At 38.9% G+C, this 19369-nt stretch overlaps 1 protein-coding gene across 1 annotated transcript in view; it reads right to left on the minus strand.

Moving 5' to 3' along the window:
• Window positions 1–19369, minus strand: part of LOC133525349 (neuropeptides capa receptor-like) — a 146549-nt gene that overhangs the window by 35328 nt on the left and 91852 nt on the right. The window contains exon 4 of the mRNA XM_061861633.1: window positions 9191–9350. Within this exon, the coding sequence (XP_061717617.1) occupies window positions 9191–9350 (160 nt within the window). The remainder of the gene's footprint in view (window positions 1–9190; window positions 9351–19369) is intronic.

Below are 19369 nucleotides of genomic sequence, written 5' to 3' on the forward strand. Positions count from 1 at the left end.
CAGTTAGGAAAGAATATATTTTTATCATATTTTAGGAACATTTTGAGATGGTAACTATATTATCCCAAAGCCCTGTTTACGGCGCGTCAGCCGCGCCATCTAGTAAAGTAAAAAAAACTTCTCCAGCCGTTGAAACGAAAGCATGTTTTATGATTGAAATAAATCATAATTCGATTTTGTGGCTGCAGTTTTAAGTGAAAACGAAAAAGAAAGTGCCTCCTGATCCAGTGCATTCTATGGACGTATGAAGCTGTCGATAAAGCACAGGATTTGCCAAATTTGACCACCACGCGTTTTCCAAAGGCGCTGCTGGATTAATGTAAGTTGACCTCTCAATATTATCGCCGCTACAATGAAAAAAAAACCGATTTAACAAAACAGTATGAAATTACATTTAAATTATTACCATACAAATACAATTAGCTACGAGACTGTTTAAGTGCAAATACTGGGTTTTTAGATTAATACCAAAAAAAAACGCCATGATTATGCTTATAAGACTTGAAGAGTTCCATAAATTCCTCATGGAATCCATAATCAGAACTCGATCTTGAAAAAATTTGCTTAGAAACCTAACTTGCTGAACAAACTTAACGAAGAAGACTTCGCCAAACATGAAATACGTGTCATTGGAATGTTTTGGTCTTTATCAGCAGTTCCATTTCATCAAAGCAGTGGTATTGATATTTGCACTGATGTGTTTGTACCTGAAGGCAACAAGAACAAAAAGGAGTACCTAAGTGAAATAAGACAAAGCGTCATAGCTTCTCTTAGTCGGGTAAAAAAGCGGGAATTTCGAAAGTGGGCCAAATTTTTTGTAGCATAGTCCTTCTTTGTATTTGTGAGGAAGGACCTATTTCCAATAAAGACATTTAAAAGTTCACGTATTACACAAAAACACAAAAATATGTTGGATTCGACAAGTTGTCGACTTGCGAAATCCAACAAAACGGTAGGTATATGTTGCGGGGCCAGGTATCTATAATAAACTACCCGACAACATAAAGAATATTGAAAATGATCTGATATCCTACACTCGATTAAAAAAATGGCGGACTACAAATGCCTTTTATGACATGTCAGAATATTATAATAATTATTCGAATTTTAATTTAATTTAATTTATAGGATGTATGAATTGTGTTGATTATTACTATTTTATATAGTTATATTTTATATTATTTAATTTGATAATTATGACATGTCAGAATATTATAATAATGATTTAATTAAATTTAATGGATATTTGAATTGTTTTGATTATTTTTATACTGTTTTATTTTACTGTAATTGAATTGGTTTATTATTATTTATTATCTTAATTGTACTTAAATTGACATCGACCTAATTATATATTGTATTACCTTTTGACATGTATAATTTGTAATTTTATCAATAAAGGAATATGAATATGAATAATATGAATATTGGTAATGTGGAATTAGCTTGCTGCTGAGGTTTTCTGAAGAGAAATGGCAAAGCGCATGTGATACCCCTACCCCTGGTGTTGCACGCTCTACAGTGACCGCTTATCACCAGGCGGATCGTATGTATATGTGGCAGTTGTGGCAAACATACCGCACCGCACTGCCGTGGTATATGAAAAAAAAAATGATTTAAATCTGAATAAGCCTTACATTTAACAATATCTGTTTCTAGGTGCTGGTAGGTACTCGTTTCTCGACTTAATTATACGGTCCTGGGTACTTAATTATTCACGAAATAGGGTTAGACCACTCAGACCCTTAATTTTTTCTCAGAAAAATAATTGCCTGTATAAAATGTAAAAGCATGTTAACGTAGTTGTTTCACCACTGACGATGCGAGAAATAAATAGCACTGAACGTGATTTTCTAAAAAAAATTGCAGAAAAAATGCTTTCTTGTAGAAAAACTAACTCAGCATGTTTTTTTTTTATATTTGAAATATGTGCCTTGTGCACTGTTCAAATTTCATTTCTAATGTGGTTTGTAAACCACGGTTAAATATTTTATCCAAAATTCAAAAGATATGTCAATAGCAATAAAGCAAAAATTTCATTTAATAAACACAGTATAAGTAAGCAAAAGACAACGAAAAACAAGTCAAATATAAAGTACAAAATTGTCCCTGACCCTCGTATTAAAAAATATTCGGCCCGGAAGAAACTCACAAAGTTTTAGGAGTAGGTAAACATATTTCAGGAAGTAAACAACGTAAAAAATGAACTGGAACCATCCAAGAAAGGTCACGAGCGCAAAGTATACTTTGCCAAAAAAGCTTTTTCATCGTCATCAGTCTGTAAATGAATGGGTAATTCTCATATTTTACTAAACTGTTGCAAATTTATTTCAGATTTGAAAGAATAATTAATCTAGTGAAACTCATAAGTCGATAGTTCGGTCTACATCTGTCCTGTCGCTAACGGATCAAAGTCGAGGTATGAGAATGAAAATGAGAAATCGTTTATTATCTATTAGTGTGTACATCTTTTAGTTCCCGCAGGATTGTGTCAGCTAACTTATGTAGATCTGTGTAAGCCGAAGTGATAAGTTGAAAGATGTTAGTATTTGTGTTATATATGTTACACTTATCGATTTTATTTAATTTTAAGTGGACGAGGAGCCGCCGCCCCGCGAGGTCAACGTCTCATGTCTTTATTAATAGTATATTCTATTTCTCCTATTCTATTATTTTTTAGTAATGGATTAAATTCTCCGTGCACCAGGTAAGCATCCCCGGGTGTGTCCAGGTCTTCTATTCCCAGCGATGCGATCTTTGCTAGCATTTTGTAGTTCAGGTCGGCAGCTCAGAGGTGCCATGCTTCTAGATCTGACATTTCCCAGAGCATCTCCGTGGGTAGACGTCGGGGAATTGACCTGCGCTCTTAAGCGCCATTCTATATTGCGTCTCGATTTTCTGTAGGTTTGAGTTACTGTACCTGGATAGTAACTGTACCACTCCATAGTCTATGATGGGAAGGATGCAGGCTTGAATTATGGCTAGTTTGACCTCAAAATCTGTCTTGGCGTGGAAGCCGATGATGGGTCCCAGGGCACCTCTTACCTGTTTTAACTTCTTGACTACTTTGTCAGTATGTGGGTTCATTTTGAGAGTCTTATCGAAGATGACTCCCAAATATTTTATTTCGTTTTTATATGTGAATGTCGGGTTTTTTATTTTTCAAAGTCGAGGTGGTGGTGTCATTATTGCCACGCGGAAGGAGTTGGCTGTAATACCTCAACCAGCATACCATTCTTCGGCGGAGGAGGCAAAGATACTTGCGGCATTACCGCGCTGGATGGCAAGAGATATTTGTTAAACTAAATAGGAGCCTGAACGGGGATCACACCCTCTGTCACGTAGACGCCGCCCCAAGTCCCTAACCAATTTTTTTGCCTCCGAACACCACGGCCCAGCCGTTTCCACCGCAACCGGAATAAAATCGTACGCTGGTTCCAGGTTGGCATATTTCAATCGTTCGAGTCTCGCGGCATTTTCCGCGGCTGCGCCTGCCGACCTGCTAGCGGGAACAAGATGATTTAGGCGCAAATGTACTTACGCAGGTTGTATCCCACAGCAAGCAGCGGCCTTTGACCCACGGAACCAGCGTTAAGCCATCTGGGCGCTTGCCGCCTGTACGGCTTAAGCCTTGAGGCTCCAAAATGCAAGGCACGTTCGCCGAGACCATGGTACGACGTATTAAATCATTGATCGCATGGTGTCTCGGGAACCGTCCCGCAGACCGGGAGCAGCTCAGGCCATGGTGTCCATTCGCTTCCACCGTCATTCCACAAGGAAAGCGCAACGTTCCGCTCTCTAGTGACCCACTATCAACACGAAAAGGGCGGCCATGGGCGGAGCGGGAATCCAAGAAGCCCTGCCAAACTCTCGGATGACCGGTAGGTGCCCCATTATGCGCCGATACGCTCCTTAGCTCTGCGAATGGCTTCCGGGCGCTCCACGGTGCGCCAAAGTGCTTCTGTTCACTCCTCCGCGCTCCTCTGCGCCTATACGCGCCGTGTCTGTTATGCTCCATCAAAATGGAGCTAACCAGAACTTATAAAAATGCTCCCAAAGTGGAGCGCCAGAAGCCGCTCCGCCAGCGGAGCAGTTTCTGATAATGGTAATTGATAATATAATAGGAAATAAATAGGTACAGGTGCACATGGTGAAAATGGTGGCGAGAGGGGACAAATACAAATAAAAAAAAGACATCGAGAACAAGTATTTAATCTCTCAAAACTTAATAACGAGATGGATATAATAACTATGGGGATACGAACGGAAGTGGCAGCGGAAGCCCCAAATAACGGAAGTCGATGTTGTCCAAACGAGCCAGGAAACGCTTGTCGGGGACTCTGGTCGGGGGGCACGCCGACAGAGGGGACTCAACTTGGTGAAACCCGTACACAGATATAAACATTCGGCTTTCTTGAGAATTGAGCCTGCCTGCCTTGTTGAGACGTTGCGCGAAGTGCCGGTCGATGTGGCGGCTCTTCGTAAAATACGGGCACAGGGTACACTGCCGCCCTGCTGGCACCCGCCTACCCCGAGCGCCGTGGCGACGTGGACCAGCTTGGGAATCGGTCTTTGGTTGGGCGGGAGGGCATGTCCCGCTGGTGCCCTCAACCCCCGAAGCGCCACCCCGGTATAATTTTCGCATACGGATGGCAGTCGTTTGGGGGGAAAAGGGGAACCCCCCCCAAGAAGACGAGCCTGAGGGCGAACCTGCGACCTCCGGCCACTCTGGCGGGGGTGGAAGGGGAGAGCGGAGATAGCATGCACCTCATCTGACCCATGTCAGGGGTAAACACCAGGCGCAAACCCCCCGATAGTTGCGACAAAGAGGCGACGGCGGCCGATAGGGGGACCCTCGGGGCGCGCGAGAGAAGGCTCCCGAGAGGGGTCAGCGGTGCTGTGCAGGGGAGTGGACGTGGCTAGGGGTCTTGCCGAAGCCTCCCCGGGTCCGTGCCCGTGTAGCAAGAAGGGAGCACCCCTCAAAATACTGTAGCTCTCTTCCAGGCGGGAACCGCTTAGAGTCTCCATCTCGGCGGCAGCGGAGATGTAGGAGGCGGACAACGTAGCAGTACTCGAGTCAGCCTCTGCATGGCTCGTGGTGGCGCGGGGAGCCTCCAAGGGTGGCTTGAATGAGCTGATGGTAGAGCTTGAGGAGCTGCCGCTTGTGCTTGAGGAATTGCCACTCGAGCTGGAGGTGCTGCTCGCGCAGGCGGAGGAGACGACTGTGTCGGAGCCGGCGATTTTCCTGGAGTCACGTGCTGTGACCTTAGGCGATGGGGCCGGGAAGGCCCAGCTCACAAAAATTGACAACCTCTCCTCTGAAGCCCGCAACCGCGAGATCTCCCTGCGGGCGGCCTCCAGCTCGCTGGCCATACGGCACATGGGGCAGTTCCTGTGGCAATCGTGTCTGCAGGCCATGTCTCTAAAACAAGAAGACATACACACTCAAGAAAACATAAATTAAGGAAACATTTACTGGACCAAAAACTATAAACACAATTTTTTCCACAAATTCCACACGTCTTACGGGACCTGCTTCAATTCATCTACTATTTCCGAAGGTCAAACGGAAATCTCGCTGAAATCTACTAGTACCTGTGTTCCTGAGTTCCTGTGTGCTTAAGCTCCTGTGTTCTTGGAAAATGACACCTCTACGAGTCATTACAATTCTACTGTGAGTACTTTCTCATTTTTCAAAAGTGAATCGTGCGGTGTCGTGAAAGTGCGTAACAAATCTGATGATAAATTATATTAACGAATTGTATTTGTGTAACATTAAAACTGACCATTTTCCGTGTCTATTTGACTGATTTTACCTTAAAAAACATTTTATATGTTCAACAGAAATAAAGGTATTATTGAATTCCAAAATTCCGGTCCAATACCGGAATTTTGGTATGGAAATTAAACCTTCCCCCATCAAGGACCAATATCGAATTTTAATACCGTTATGGGAAAATCGTCCGATGTTAGATGCCCTACTCAAATCGCACTAAAACTACCGTACCATGTAAATGCGCCCATGTATTTCACTGATGAAGATGCATTTGATCCATCACGTCCGCAACTAATGGACTCATTAACAATTCACGTTCGCCACATCAGAGGAGTGCTATTGACAATTGAACTAGATGGCGCTGCACGGCTTACAATTTGCGGTAACGAGATGTCAAGCTCTAATAGCGTAGGAAATTAGTGCTTAGCGCGAAGGCGACACACTAGCGCCGTTACCTGCTGTGGCAAGCGGAATAAGTAATTATGGGGAATTTCCGCCGCAAACAGAACAACATGGAATTTCATGAAAGAGGCATATGCTCAGCAGTGGACGCGAATATTATTATTATTTATTATTATTATTATTTTATTTGATACACTAGCAGCTCTTGGAGCTGATGCGTGTATATCTCAGCACTTGTGTTTATTTAGCACTTTTTAATGTTCTAAAATGTGTATCTAATATGCTGAGAAGAAGAAGAAAAAGAAGAGGACAGTTTATTAATAATGACCAGTTCTCCATGAAAACGTAGTCTTCATTTTCCTTTCTGGATATTAACATTATGGAAAATATTTTGACATAATTTGATATATAGGTATATACTATGATATATGTATTAACCATAGCTATGCTCCTTCGTTTGACTTTTTGTTTTTTTTTTATTATTACAAGAATCATAAGCGAAAAACAAATTCCATAAATAAAATTTTATGTTCCTAACTCTAATAACTATTAAAAATTCGATAACAAAAACATACAATGGGGGCATAGTTGTGGTTGATATAAATCTAATTGAGTCAAAATATTTTCAGTGTGAGGCTTTTCAAAAAAGGAGTGTACAGATTTTTATATTAGGGTTGGCAAAGCGCATGTAAAACCTCTGGAATGCAGGCCCATAGGCTACGGTGGCTGCTTACTATCAGGCGGGCCGTATGCTTGTTTGCCACCGTCGTGGTATTAACAAAAAAAATGTAAAATAATATTAAGAAAGGGAAAATGAGGACTACGTTTGTATGATTTCGCGCGGTCGCCCACTTTCGTCTTAAAACACTTCGGTAAAACACAGCAATCTGCCGTGCCTTCTTGGCTTTTCTGATGGTTGGATGGATGGATTTTTGGCTTGGCAGCATCGCATCGATCGCAATCTTGTAACTGGTCGTGGTCGGTCATTGGACGGGGATAATGTGAACAAGAAAAAATCTGGGCCTTGAAAGAAAGACTGTATCGTCATAATTTTTTACAAAGGTTTTGACTGGTAAATATGGTACAAAACTTTTAATAAAAAAATTGCAATAATTTGAAAGCTTGTTTTATACTGATCATCATCGTCAGTGGCCACAGCATCTTTGCAGATGATATTTGCAGCGACAGCGATGACCAATGGCCGATCGGCATTTCTTGCCGCATCGATCACAGATGTGTCTCTCCTGGGGTGGCACAGCAGCTCTGCGAGTTCGTTTCTGCTTGAGTTGTTCCAACTAGAGTTCATCGTGCATTGCCATGCCCTCCCGCATGTTACGACGCCACTCTGGTCTCATCTCCGCACGTTCGTCCCAACAGATTACTGGTATGTTGAAGCAATTCATGTCGCGTTTACAGGAATCAAGACGTAATGTAGGTACTTGCTGCAGGCATGGCAACTCACAGCCACTTTAGATGTTTGGCGTCAAAAATATTAAGAGGGAAGAATAGTAGGTATTTCGAATCTAACGAAATAACGGTAATTTTTTTATGAAATTCCATGTCGGGAGCAAACGGTTTACACTAACTAAATCATAACAAAATGACTTTGATTTTAACGTTCTAGGTTTATAGGTTTCGCTGTTTTATAAATTAAGTTTCCAGGACAATTATTTTCACCAACAATTCCATGATGGAGTCAAGTCAGCTTTGATATTACGCAGTGTACGAAAATAAATGATCGTACGTTTTGGCACGCGTACAACACAGGACGAAATCAATTAATCAAGTTCTTACCTGTGGCTCAATACTTCAGAACGTGACGGAAGGTGACGTGCCTATAATATATTATGGTCACATACTACCATATCACTATTTTATTTTAATGTGAAGATGATATTACAATTTTTTTGAATGGCAACGTGAGGCAAATTTTCGAATTGAAAGATTAGTTCAGCGGAAATAACGTCATTAATTTCAAAAGTAGCTAGAATCGGACCATGCTAAGGGCCGGTACAGAGGACTGCAGCTTGTATAGGAACTGCACGCCGACGTTGGCCTGCGGTCGGCTTGCAGTTCCCATACAAATTGCAGTTTGAATTGGCCATGCGTCTACGACAAGTCCATACTTGCATCCATCATTATCCATCATTATTATTATTTTTGAGCCATCCCACATTAGCGTCTTTTGAGCGTTAGCGCCTAGTCAACGCTATGAAAAATGGCGTCGCTGCGCAGTTGCGTCAACGGTGCGTCAAGCAGCAGCCATTGAGTTGACTAGGCGCCAACGCTCTTTTGAGCTACGCTAATGTGGGATGGCTCTGAAACACACCGCCATGCCTGCCTATAACGACAGCGCAAGACTTCCCCGAACCGATTTACTCAGTACGCGCATCATCGCGCATGGCGCGCAACGCGTCGTGCAACAGTACGCGAAGCGCGGCCATCCTAAACGCTAGTCTCCGAAACATGTCGCGTGAGTTAAACCGTATAATTGTCCTCAATTATTTATTAATGACGCTTTTCGCATCCTACTGAGGTGGGGTGTTGCAGCGCGTCGGGCATGTTCGCTGAGGCAGGGGTGCCCGACTTCTTTGCCATCATCAGAAGTCGGACCGCAGGTTTTTGGGATAGATTAAAACTTCAGACAATCGCATACTTAGGACCATCTCCGAGAACCTAAATATATTCCGTTACTGGTCATCCGTTCATCAAAACGAGAACAAAAAGTAGGCAAGAAAACGAGAAAATAAACTATTTATAACTATGATCAATAAATAGAAGTAGTAGTGGTGACTCGTTTCCGCCATAAGTTCGAGTTTCGAGGAGGTGAACTTTTTCGTTATACTTTTATTTAAAAAAATGTTATTTCGTTAGATCTGCTCTACGGCGGGATTGCACCTTTGTGCGGCGCAAGCATTTCTGTACTGAATATCCTAGTACCGCACAGTGCCGCACACTGGTGTAATCACCACAGAATAAATGATGATAGAAAGGAATAAATAACAGACGTACCCCATGACGTACCTAATGCGAAGCCCCATCCGCACATACAGCCCCAGGATGATGAAGGCCGGTAGGATGAAGAAGAGAAGACTGCTCAGCTCACACAAGTACCAGGAGGGCATTGTCAGCATCGCACAGAACGCTGACTCTTTGGATAGGTTCCCGGAACCTGGAACAAAATCAATTCAATATCTTTATTTCGAAGTACTACGACTCCATAGAAGTGTTAGTTAGTACTAATATTAACACTCATCAATAAGTAGTCATGAATTGGAACACGTGGAAAAGTAAAAAGCACTAGTTCGCGAAATCCAACTTTCCGCACGCTAAACAGCTACGTAAAATAGCACTTTTTGAGCAACTGTATTAAAATAGTACATTACGATACAAGTGCGAAAAATAAGAAATTCGAAACGAGTGGCGATAAATTAAAACACGACCGAAGGGAGTGTTTTAAATCAACACGAGTTTTACAGTACATATGGCTCTTTAAAGTTTCGACATATACACGGAACGTATTCATTCCCGCACGCGTGCGGGAAAGTAGCACCATATGTTCTGTAAAATATTTTTCACGTCAGCAGCTAGAACAAGGGTAATTTGCTGCTTATAAACAGTGAGCAAAATCGCATTTTGCTCACCGAGTGAGACAATAACATTCAAGTGACCTTCATATTCGAATGTCATTTCAACGTGCGGGGCCTAATACAAGTTCGAAGTATTTGGATTCTATTGTCTTTGTCCCTTTCACGTCATTAGCAAAAAGAAAGAGACAAAAAAGTGCATACGTAATTCAACGATATATTGACTGTTTATAATAGACCCCCGAAATAAGTCAGACCGCATCGTTCCAAAACACCCTACGAGCCTTCATTTGTAATAATTAATTAATGAAATAAAAGTTTAAAATTTAATAAAAACACTATATTTTACGTATTTTATTATACAATCAAAACAATGAACTTATACAAATTTACGCAATTGTTACGCAGTAAATAATTCTACTTAACTACTTTTAACGATCTCTACTATAGTTGACAAATAGTAGTATCCGCAATTCAGACCGGATCTTAGTGTTTTTTTTTTACAAAAAAAAAGTTGTCGATTGAACTGTCAATTGATGTTCGTTAATTCATTATTTTCGTATTATATTATTGAAATTTCTCTCGTTTTGTTTTATTACGGTAATTAAAGTTAAACATGAGTGAAATAGTGATCCGTCCGTCTGGATTACATTTTTTCAGGTTGTATTTTTTGATGGCTGACTGACGTGAAAAATTTTGTGTACTACACGAGATCAAAGTTATTTACATCTCGTGCGCTTTTGAGTCCCTTACTACGCTCAAGATTCTAAATTATAGAATCTTTCGCTTGCACGGGACTCAAAACAAGCACTCGAAGAAATATCAAACTTTGCTCTCTTGTTGTACAAATAACTATTGTTTACTCAAAACATTTATTGCATTTATGTGAAGGCACATTGAATAGGGACAGCTTTTTTGATTAAAGGTTTACCATTTCACAATGAATTTCTGTATCATGCACAAACATATTGAAAATTCGTAATATCTGTGTATTATTTTAGAAAGTCAATTAATTGGTTCTCCTGTAAATTTGCTTCTACATTCCTACTTTTCCTTATTTCCAGTTATATATACCCTTACTACCCAGTGACTGGGTACTCACTGGGTAGTAAGGGTATAAATTTTATTGACTGGACCTGGACAATTTTGTGTATAATTTTATCGAGGCCGTCATTAACAATTAATCTGTTTGAAAGAGGAAAGGTTAGGGAAGCGTGTAAAGGGTGGAGTTGTGTGTAGCACTGGAATGAAATTTGCGTCAAAACTTTAATCAGAAAATTATTGGTGCTATAAAGTTACCCTTTTGAATTTAAACTATTATGGCAATCTATTTCGTTACATCTAAAAAAACCTATGCTTTTTTTAAGTAAAATGTTTTAAGATTTAGCTTTCAAGTTTGATTGTTCAGTTAATAATGTTATTCATATTTATTTTATACTTGTATATGTATGTTACTTAAATTAGGTTTGAGTATTTTGTCCAAACATGGCGTTGAAACTCCAGGTTCATGGAGTCCCAGCGCGCACAAGTTTTTTGCAGAAATCAGTAATTGGTGACCGAAGAGCTGGCGTCTTCCTCGCACAACGTATCAGTATTGCGATAAAACGAAGAAATGCCGCCAGCATCCTTGATACAATACCTCAAGGGCCTATTTTATATTTAAGCTAGTTACATTAATCCTATGTATATATCCATTATGTATTTTATTCAAATATATTTTGAGAATTTACCTGAAAACCCTGCAAAATCAGAACCTAATACATTTTCAAAGAAGGTTCATTTATGACATAAGTTGTTTAATAAGCGGAATATATATATGACCGAAACCGGCAACACATCCCACTTTTTCGCTTGCCATAAGGACGCCTTGACAGGTTATGCGTATCTAAATATTGCTAGACTGACTCGTACTTTTCGTTTCGTTAAGGGTGCTTTTCTACCAGAGATATGCTATGCTGTGGTATGCTATGTTTTTATACATACGAAACGTAGCTATAGCTGGAACTGCGTTTCAGTATACCACGTGATCGTCCATACAAAAAGAAAAAACGTTTTTCCACGACATTTCATTCCATTCTCCATGACATTTTAGTATGTTATTGACACAATGAAAAACTAGGTTTATAGGTTTTCCTTTTTTTTCCAAATTTGTGAAACTAAAAAAAACTTAAGCGTAACCTATAAACTTTGTTGAGCTTACTGTGGGACTTAGTCAATTTGTGTAATAATGTCCTATAATATTTATTTATTTACTATAAACCTAGAATATATTTTGCTGAAGCTATCGACATCAAAATCACATTTTTTTTCGGAGCGTTTTTATTTCTTTTGAAGTGGCATTATATACGTAATATTTTCATACAAAATTTACGTTTGTGATAAAAGAGAGTAGCTTAAGGCCCAGTAAGTTCATGATCTTCTCTCACTCTAAATGAGCGTAAGCGAGAGCGTTAAATGCGTGTCCGGGAGCGCGGATATAATTTTTTTTTGTACGTTTAAATAAAATAAAAAGTAATCGATACTTTCATTAAACATGATATAACCGATTTTTAGAAACAATTGTCATATATTTTTAGCGATGTGTTTAAATTGTTACAAATTTTTAAATTGCATTTTATACTTATGTTCGTGATTTTTTTTACAGTCCCTCGAGAAAGGTCTCAAGATTGCTATTGTATTAAATTTGTGGTAGCCGTGCGCTACGACTTTTTTAAAACTGCGTTTTCTTAACCTACCGCACCTTAATCCCATTTATCCTTGTTACTTGAACTGTAGTTTATTAGAATGAAAATAGTAAAATGATACAGTAAACCAGTGAATGATATTTTATAAAATGTCATGACCAAAAAAATCTATGTCAACCTTGGCAGTAGTTACATATGTGCGCCGTGGGGGCCTAGCGCGCGCCGCCTCTATAAGGAGTAAGCAAAACGCCTTATAGAGGCTTCGGGGCACTCTGGCTGGCCTGTACTTCGCCCAGCGGATAAGCATTGCCATCCAGAGGAGCAATGCAGCCAGCCTTCTGGGCACCCTGCCAAGCGGCCTCGACCTGGGGCAAATTTTTTATTTATAAGTTTTTAATTGTGTTTCCACCCATTTGTGTTTTGTAATAATAAACATGTATCTTTACAAATAAATATCAAGTTTCTGCAAAGAAAAAAAAATCATAAATCTAAAATCTGTAAAATACAAAACACTACAAACCAAATTTTCTTGAAAGGATTTCGGCGAATATTATTCTAGAAATGTGAACTATACTTTATTCATCGTGTACTTCGTATCCCAAAGGCACTAACCTTCGTTTAGACCCGTCGGCGCTTTTCACCCTTTTCACATTTTAGGATTCTGTAGACAACAAGGAAAACGAAGCGTGCATTAACTGTAAGGGGCAGCACAGGAACCCCTGTTTATTGGCTTCCAATGTAGCCCACAAGATGGCAGAACCTACAATGCACAGGAAAACTTTGAACGGTACAGGGCATCACTTGCTTTGGCGTGAAGTGTCAATGTACGGTTTATGTTTCCGATTCAGGCCACAAGATGGCAGACTCTCTAACGCGCACGGTCCCTATATTTCTGTCCAACTGTTAATCTACTGAATAACTCAAATACGTTGATTTATGCTGATTTAAACTAACACGATTTTCGCTCATCATCATTCTCATTTTTCTGCCTGTGAGTGGCCGTAACGCCTCGTTCGAAACGTCAGGCCAAAAGCTCAATACCGGTAACGGTTATTAAGCTGTTATATGGCATGGTATGGGGATGGAGATGGGTATTACATAAAAATAGAATGGGGACGTGTTTTGACACAGGATGTCGTTGATCGACGTTGAGGGTCGTCACCCGACGGGGTGATGTTGATCGACGTTGAGGGTCGTCACCCGACGGAGTGACGTTGATCGTGAAAACAATTTTCCTATAACCTGTGATGATCAAAAATCCATCAATGTTAAAATTAAAACTTGAGTGCTCTAATCATGTCAGCTGCATGATTGTTGTGCATATATGTTATAAAATTCATAGCAGCAGTGTAGATATACATAATGAAAAAGAAAAAAAGTAACAAGTAAATACTTAGATTTCTACGATTTTCCACGCGGCCATGGAAGACGCCACTTGGCTGACGACGATCGAATGAATCAGAATCATATATTTTATTCATGATAATCTTAACCTAGAGTTACATACAAAACTATCACTATAAAAATACAAGTACTCGTATAAATAAAAAACGTTAAAGTTTACAATGAAATGATCTCGCCTCAGAATGATACTGATCCGAAAGTCAGCGTGATCTTGATCTTCTGATTTCCGGTGAGACCATTAAGAGAGACCAGAAAGAGACCTTTAAGAAACTCATAAGTATTGATACTAACGCCGCACGAAATCGTGCTCAGTGGAGGATTCGGACGAGGAGGGCCGACCCCAAGTAAATGGGGCTACCGGTCTACGGGAAAGAAGAAGAAGACATTTAGTAGTGAAAGTACTTTTATTTACTTACTAAAGTCCCGGCTACGGAATCCTGCATTAAACACGATCGATCCAACAATCCAACATGTGTTGGCCAATTATTTTTTGTATCCAAGGGCTCGGGCGATATAAGTAGGGAAATATTGGCTGGCGTGTGCCATCGTGAGATTGTGCGTTCATGGAATCTAATGTGACATGTTAGTGACATACCGTCGAAAAGGGCAAAGGTCCACTGTTATCCTGGAAAAACCTTCAAGTTTATGCAATATGTATCAAACTTCCCGGTTACGAAATCAAACTCCAGGACTTAATCTAAAACCTTATCGTTTTAGTTATTTATAGTTTTATGTATGTATGTATGTATGTATATACTTTATTGTACATAGACATAAAAACACGAAAAACACACACACTTATATATATTTGTCATATGGGAAAATTTTGTTCGGCGGTGTAAGTATGTTTCATTTCCAAAGGTGGTATGTCTTTATACAAAAAAGTGAATTTAGACCTACACAGTTTTCATTAAAGCTTAAAATGAATTTAATGTTTCATAAACAAAAGATATCTTCACACCTAGATAGGGTTGTCAAAACTGTAATAAGTGAGTAAGATAAAATACAGTTCCAACGGAATACTATACACTCCAATGTTTTTATTGCATTAGCAATTTTTGTAATTTCATTTGACATTGAACCTTAGTACACACTGTTACATTAGCTTTTCTAATGTGTAAGAAATCTCTTACGCTTTTGTTACAATAGATAACCAATTAGCCTATCTTTATTTTATCCTTAAGTCGCCGGACAAACTATACGTACTCACACACTTACCTACTTGTTAGTACGTAAAGGCCACGAAGATAAGACGATTAAAGCATGACAACTATATGCCAGTCAAGGCTCGGAAACCGGTTAAATTTCCAAACCGTTATCATGTACTTGGCGCAAAACCTTTCTATTTCGGTTTCGCTCGAAAAACCGTTATTTTTAAACTGGTTTTTAAGAGTACAGTTCTCATTCACATACATTCACATTAACCGGCTTAAAGCAATAAAACCCGGTTTCTTTCTAAGTCGGTGTCTTTGTTTAAGTGGCACACCACAAGGCCGGCCGGTAATTTGGTCTCTCGTGGAATAAACCGGTTTTTGTAGGTTACAAATAATAAAGTTCTTAAACTTTATTATAAAAGTTCGGAAGAAAACCGAAATAAACCGGTTTTTTCAGGTTACAATTTATAAAGTTCTTAAAACTTTATTATAAAAGTTCGGAGGAAAACCGAAATAAACCGGTATTTCAGGTTACAATTAATAAAGTTCTTAAAACGTTATTATAAAAGTTCGGAGGAAAACCGAAATAAACCGGTTTTTACCGGTATTTTATAAACCGATTCCGAGCCTTGACCAGTCTCTTATTCTGGAGTTCTTGGTATCTGCTGGGCCAATGCTATCTCATCTTAAAGGAGAACGCCACGCAACGCCAAAGAGGTTTGACACTGGTCATACATAAATGTGACGATAGAAGACCGTGTGAAGTGGAGGAGAAAAAGTCAGAAAGCAAACCCTGGACTCTGACTGGATTGGACTGGAGTATGTGTACAAACGTAAGAGTTAAAAGCGACGAAAGAGCTGATAGACGGTCTTACCTTATAGACGATCTTAGCCGCATTGACCTTAATTCACCATTATCTCAATCTACCACTCACGCAGCCGTATGATTAAGACGTTTGCCGCCCCTAGCGGACAACGAAGTATTAAAGAAATATATAGTGGTTCTCCGTATTGTTTCATTAGTTCATTACACGTTGCCTAAAGGCGGCCCGTAATTAACACCCGTATAAGAAAGTTGGTTAAACGGGAAGTTCGCTAACACGCATGTTGCGGCAAAATTTGAAAGTTGTGTTACTCGGAGGCCGAAACAAAAGAGTTCAACACAAGAGTTCCGACCTTCAGACACACGTTCAACGATACTCAATAAAAAGGCATGTACCTATATTTTGCAAATACGCGTGTTTTGTTCAGGGATCGGATTTTTAGTGTCATTATTCGCTATAGTTATGAAAAATGAGGACGTGAGTTAAAAATAACAATCAATAATTGCTTACCTGAAAGTTCGATTTTAAGCAAGATGATTGTAAAAAAATAAAATATTTTTTACATTATAGATTTATTATAGATATTAAAAAGAAAAGAAATAGAAGACTTTACAATTGAATTTATTTTGTGTCTTTAATTGTTTATTAAATGTTTTTAATAACTAGTATGTAAGCGCTTTGGTACACTACTGTAATGTTCGCAGATTTCTCAAAGATGACTAGGCTGATGTGTCTAATTGGTATTTCTTGTTTGAAGGGGTTAATACTTTATAGTTACGTACATACATAGATATAAGACTTTCTATGATCTGAGCGTACATACTATATTTTAATGATCGAATCTTGGAGAAATTAAGTGTAGTCTTGAAACACTATAGGCACATAGGAGGAATACCGAAGTCTCTGTAGACACCTACAGTGGTATCGGTATGCTTAATAACTTGTGCATTTCCTCTCGGAATCAACATTTGATGAAGTGGAACTGCTGATGATACTGATAATACAGGGTGACCTTAGCCATTGGACAAATCCTGAAATCCCAGGTAGGGTTACTTTTCAGGAATGCTCTGATGTTAATATTTTTTAATTAAAACGAAAGAAAAAAATACTTTTTTCGAACAAAAGTTATTTGCAATAATCGACAATAAAAAGAAACACACTGTGTTCATTTTTGGCAGTGTTTTTGACAATTTGTTCGAAATATTTGATAATGATGATATTTTTCAAAAGTCAGAAGCTTATTAGTGTCATAAATAAAAAAGCGGCCAAGTGCGAGTCGGACTCGCCCATGAAGGGTTCCGTACCATTTATGACGAATTAAAAAAAACTACTTACTAGATCTGGTTCAAACCAATTTTCGGTGGTAGTTTGCATGGTAATGTATATCATATATTTTTTTTAGATTTTTCATTCTGTTATTTTAGAAGTTTTAGGGGGGGGGGGGGACACACATTTTTTCACTTTGGAAGTGTCTCTCGCGCAAACTATTCAGTTTAGAAAAAAATGATATTAGAAACCTAAATATCATTTTTGAAGACCTATCCTTAGATACCCCACACGTATGGGTTTGATGAAAAAAGATTTTTTGAGTTTCAGTTCTAAGTATGGGGAACCCCCAAAATTAATTGTTTTGTTTCTATTTTTGTGTAAACATCATAATGCGGTTCATAGAATACATCTACTTACCAAGTTTGAACAGTATAGCTTTTATAGTTTCGGAAAAAAGTGGCTGTGACAGAATCGGACAGACAGACGGACATGACGAATCTATAAGGGTTCCGTTTTTTGCCATTTGGCTACGGAACCCTAAAAAGATAATCATAAAGTTCGAAGAAGGTTCCATACTATTCTTTGAAGATATTACCTTAGGAGCTATAGTTACCACATACAGGCTGCTCCAAAGTAAATAATGACAATTTGTTAATTTCTTCGAAACCGCTGCACCGGTTGTTACTTTGTTCTAAATACCCTAATGCATATGTACATTTCGGCTTTGTCCAATGGCTGTATAAAATGATGATATTTTGTTAAGTCACTTCGTTTTAAAATATTATAATTCTGACGGAACCGTACCTTAAGTCTATCCCCCGGCGATAAGGCACCCAGCTAGCTCATCTTAAATTTAATCAATCCAAAACTTCTGTTCCTACTTCCTATAGGTACTTAATACAAATTGAAGTGGATTATAACTGCCCGGATTACAACTTCAAAACTTAAGTCTTCTTCCAAACAATATTATTAAAATTTTGATCTTAATACCGCTAACCTATAGATTAGGATTAGTTAAATACCTACAAGTCCTACATTGAAATCGGAAAATTGACCCAGAATTTATTCGTATTTACAATTATAATTATAAAACGCGTACACCTTTGGATGAAACCAGCATTTTTGATTTAGTTCTGGTACCTAATTGACAACGTTTCATATTTTTCATTTGCCTCAAAACTAAAAACTATTTCGATGAAAAGTCATATAGAACGAAAAATATATATTTTAGAATCTTTGCTATTCCATATAATAAATAGAAAATAGTAAAAGTGGAAGTTAACGTTATATCACACATGTGGAAAATTGCCATTATAAAAAATTGTACTCCGTTTGACAACTTTGGCAATAAACACTATTGGTAGTTCATCAATGTTATTGTTTACTCTTGTTGCTTAGGAATATAATATTTCATCTAGCAACATTATATGTACATGTTTACGTTCTTTCATTCTACCGGATATCTGCCATTTGAAACTACATTCAGTCAGACTTTCTGCCTTCTGCATTCTATTTTTAACCGACTTTAAGATTTCAAAAGGAGGAGGTTATGTTGTAACTGGACAGTGACAGTCTTAATCTCTGAGAAAGAAGACTAGAAGATTATAGACAATCCAGCGGGCCCGCTCCACGAGAGAATCACTAGTAATTTAATCTCACTGACGAGGTACTGTTTCAAACCCTTTCTTTTTTTGTTCTTTCTTTAATCTGTTCCTCACACTTGTATTTTTTGTGTATGATTCCATTGATTTTGATCTTTTCTACAACGAGGCATTTTCAGGGAAAGCTCACTGCTCACTTAATACGACGGCTCGGCAATCTCAACTCAGTTATTTTGATCCAGACAATAAAAAGTAGCACGGAAAAATAAGAAATGTTGTCATTTGAATAAATGTTTATGTTTTAAAGTAACAACTCCATTTAATGTTATATGTACAATTCAAATTACTAGTATTTTTTTATACCACGTCGGTGGCAAACAAGCATACGGCCCGCCTGATGGTAAGCATTATCCGTAGCCTATGTACGCCTGCAACTCCAGAGGAGTTACATGCGCATTGCCGACCCTAACCCCCTCCCACCCCTCGTTGACTACAGTCTGTCAAACGGACATCGGCTAAAGGTTATGGTGTCATCGCTCGCAGCGATGCCGCCATACCTTTGGCCTCTGATATCTTAGATGGCGCCACTTTTTGATATTTATCAAATTTAACACATATCAGTGAAATAATAAAGATCAACGTCAAATGGCGTTCTAAAAGTTTAAATC

Source organism: Cydia pomonella, chromosome 14 (genome assembly GCF_033807575.1).
Source record: "Cydia pomonella isolate Wapato2018A chromosome 14, ilCydPomo1, whole genome shotgun sequence".
NCBI classification, from domain to species: domain Eukaryota; kingdom Metazoa; phylum Arthropoda; class Insecta; order Lepidoptera; family Tortricidae; genus Cydia; species Cydia pomonella.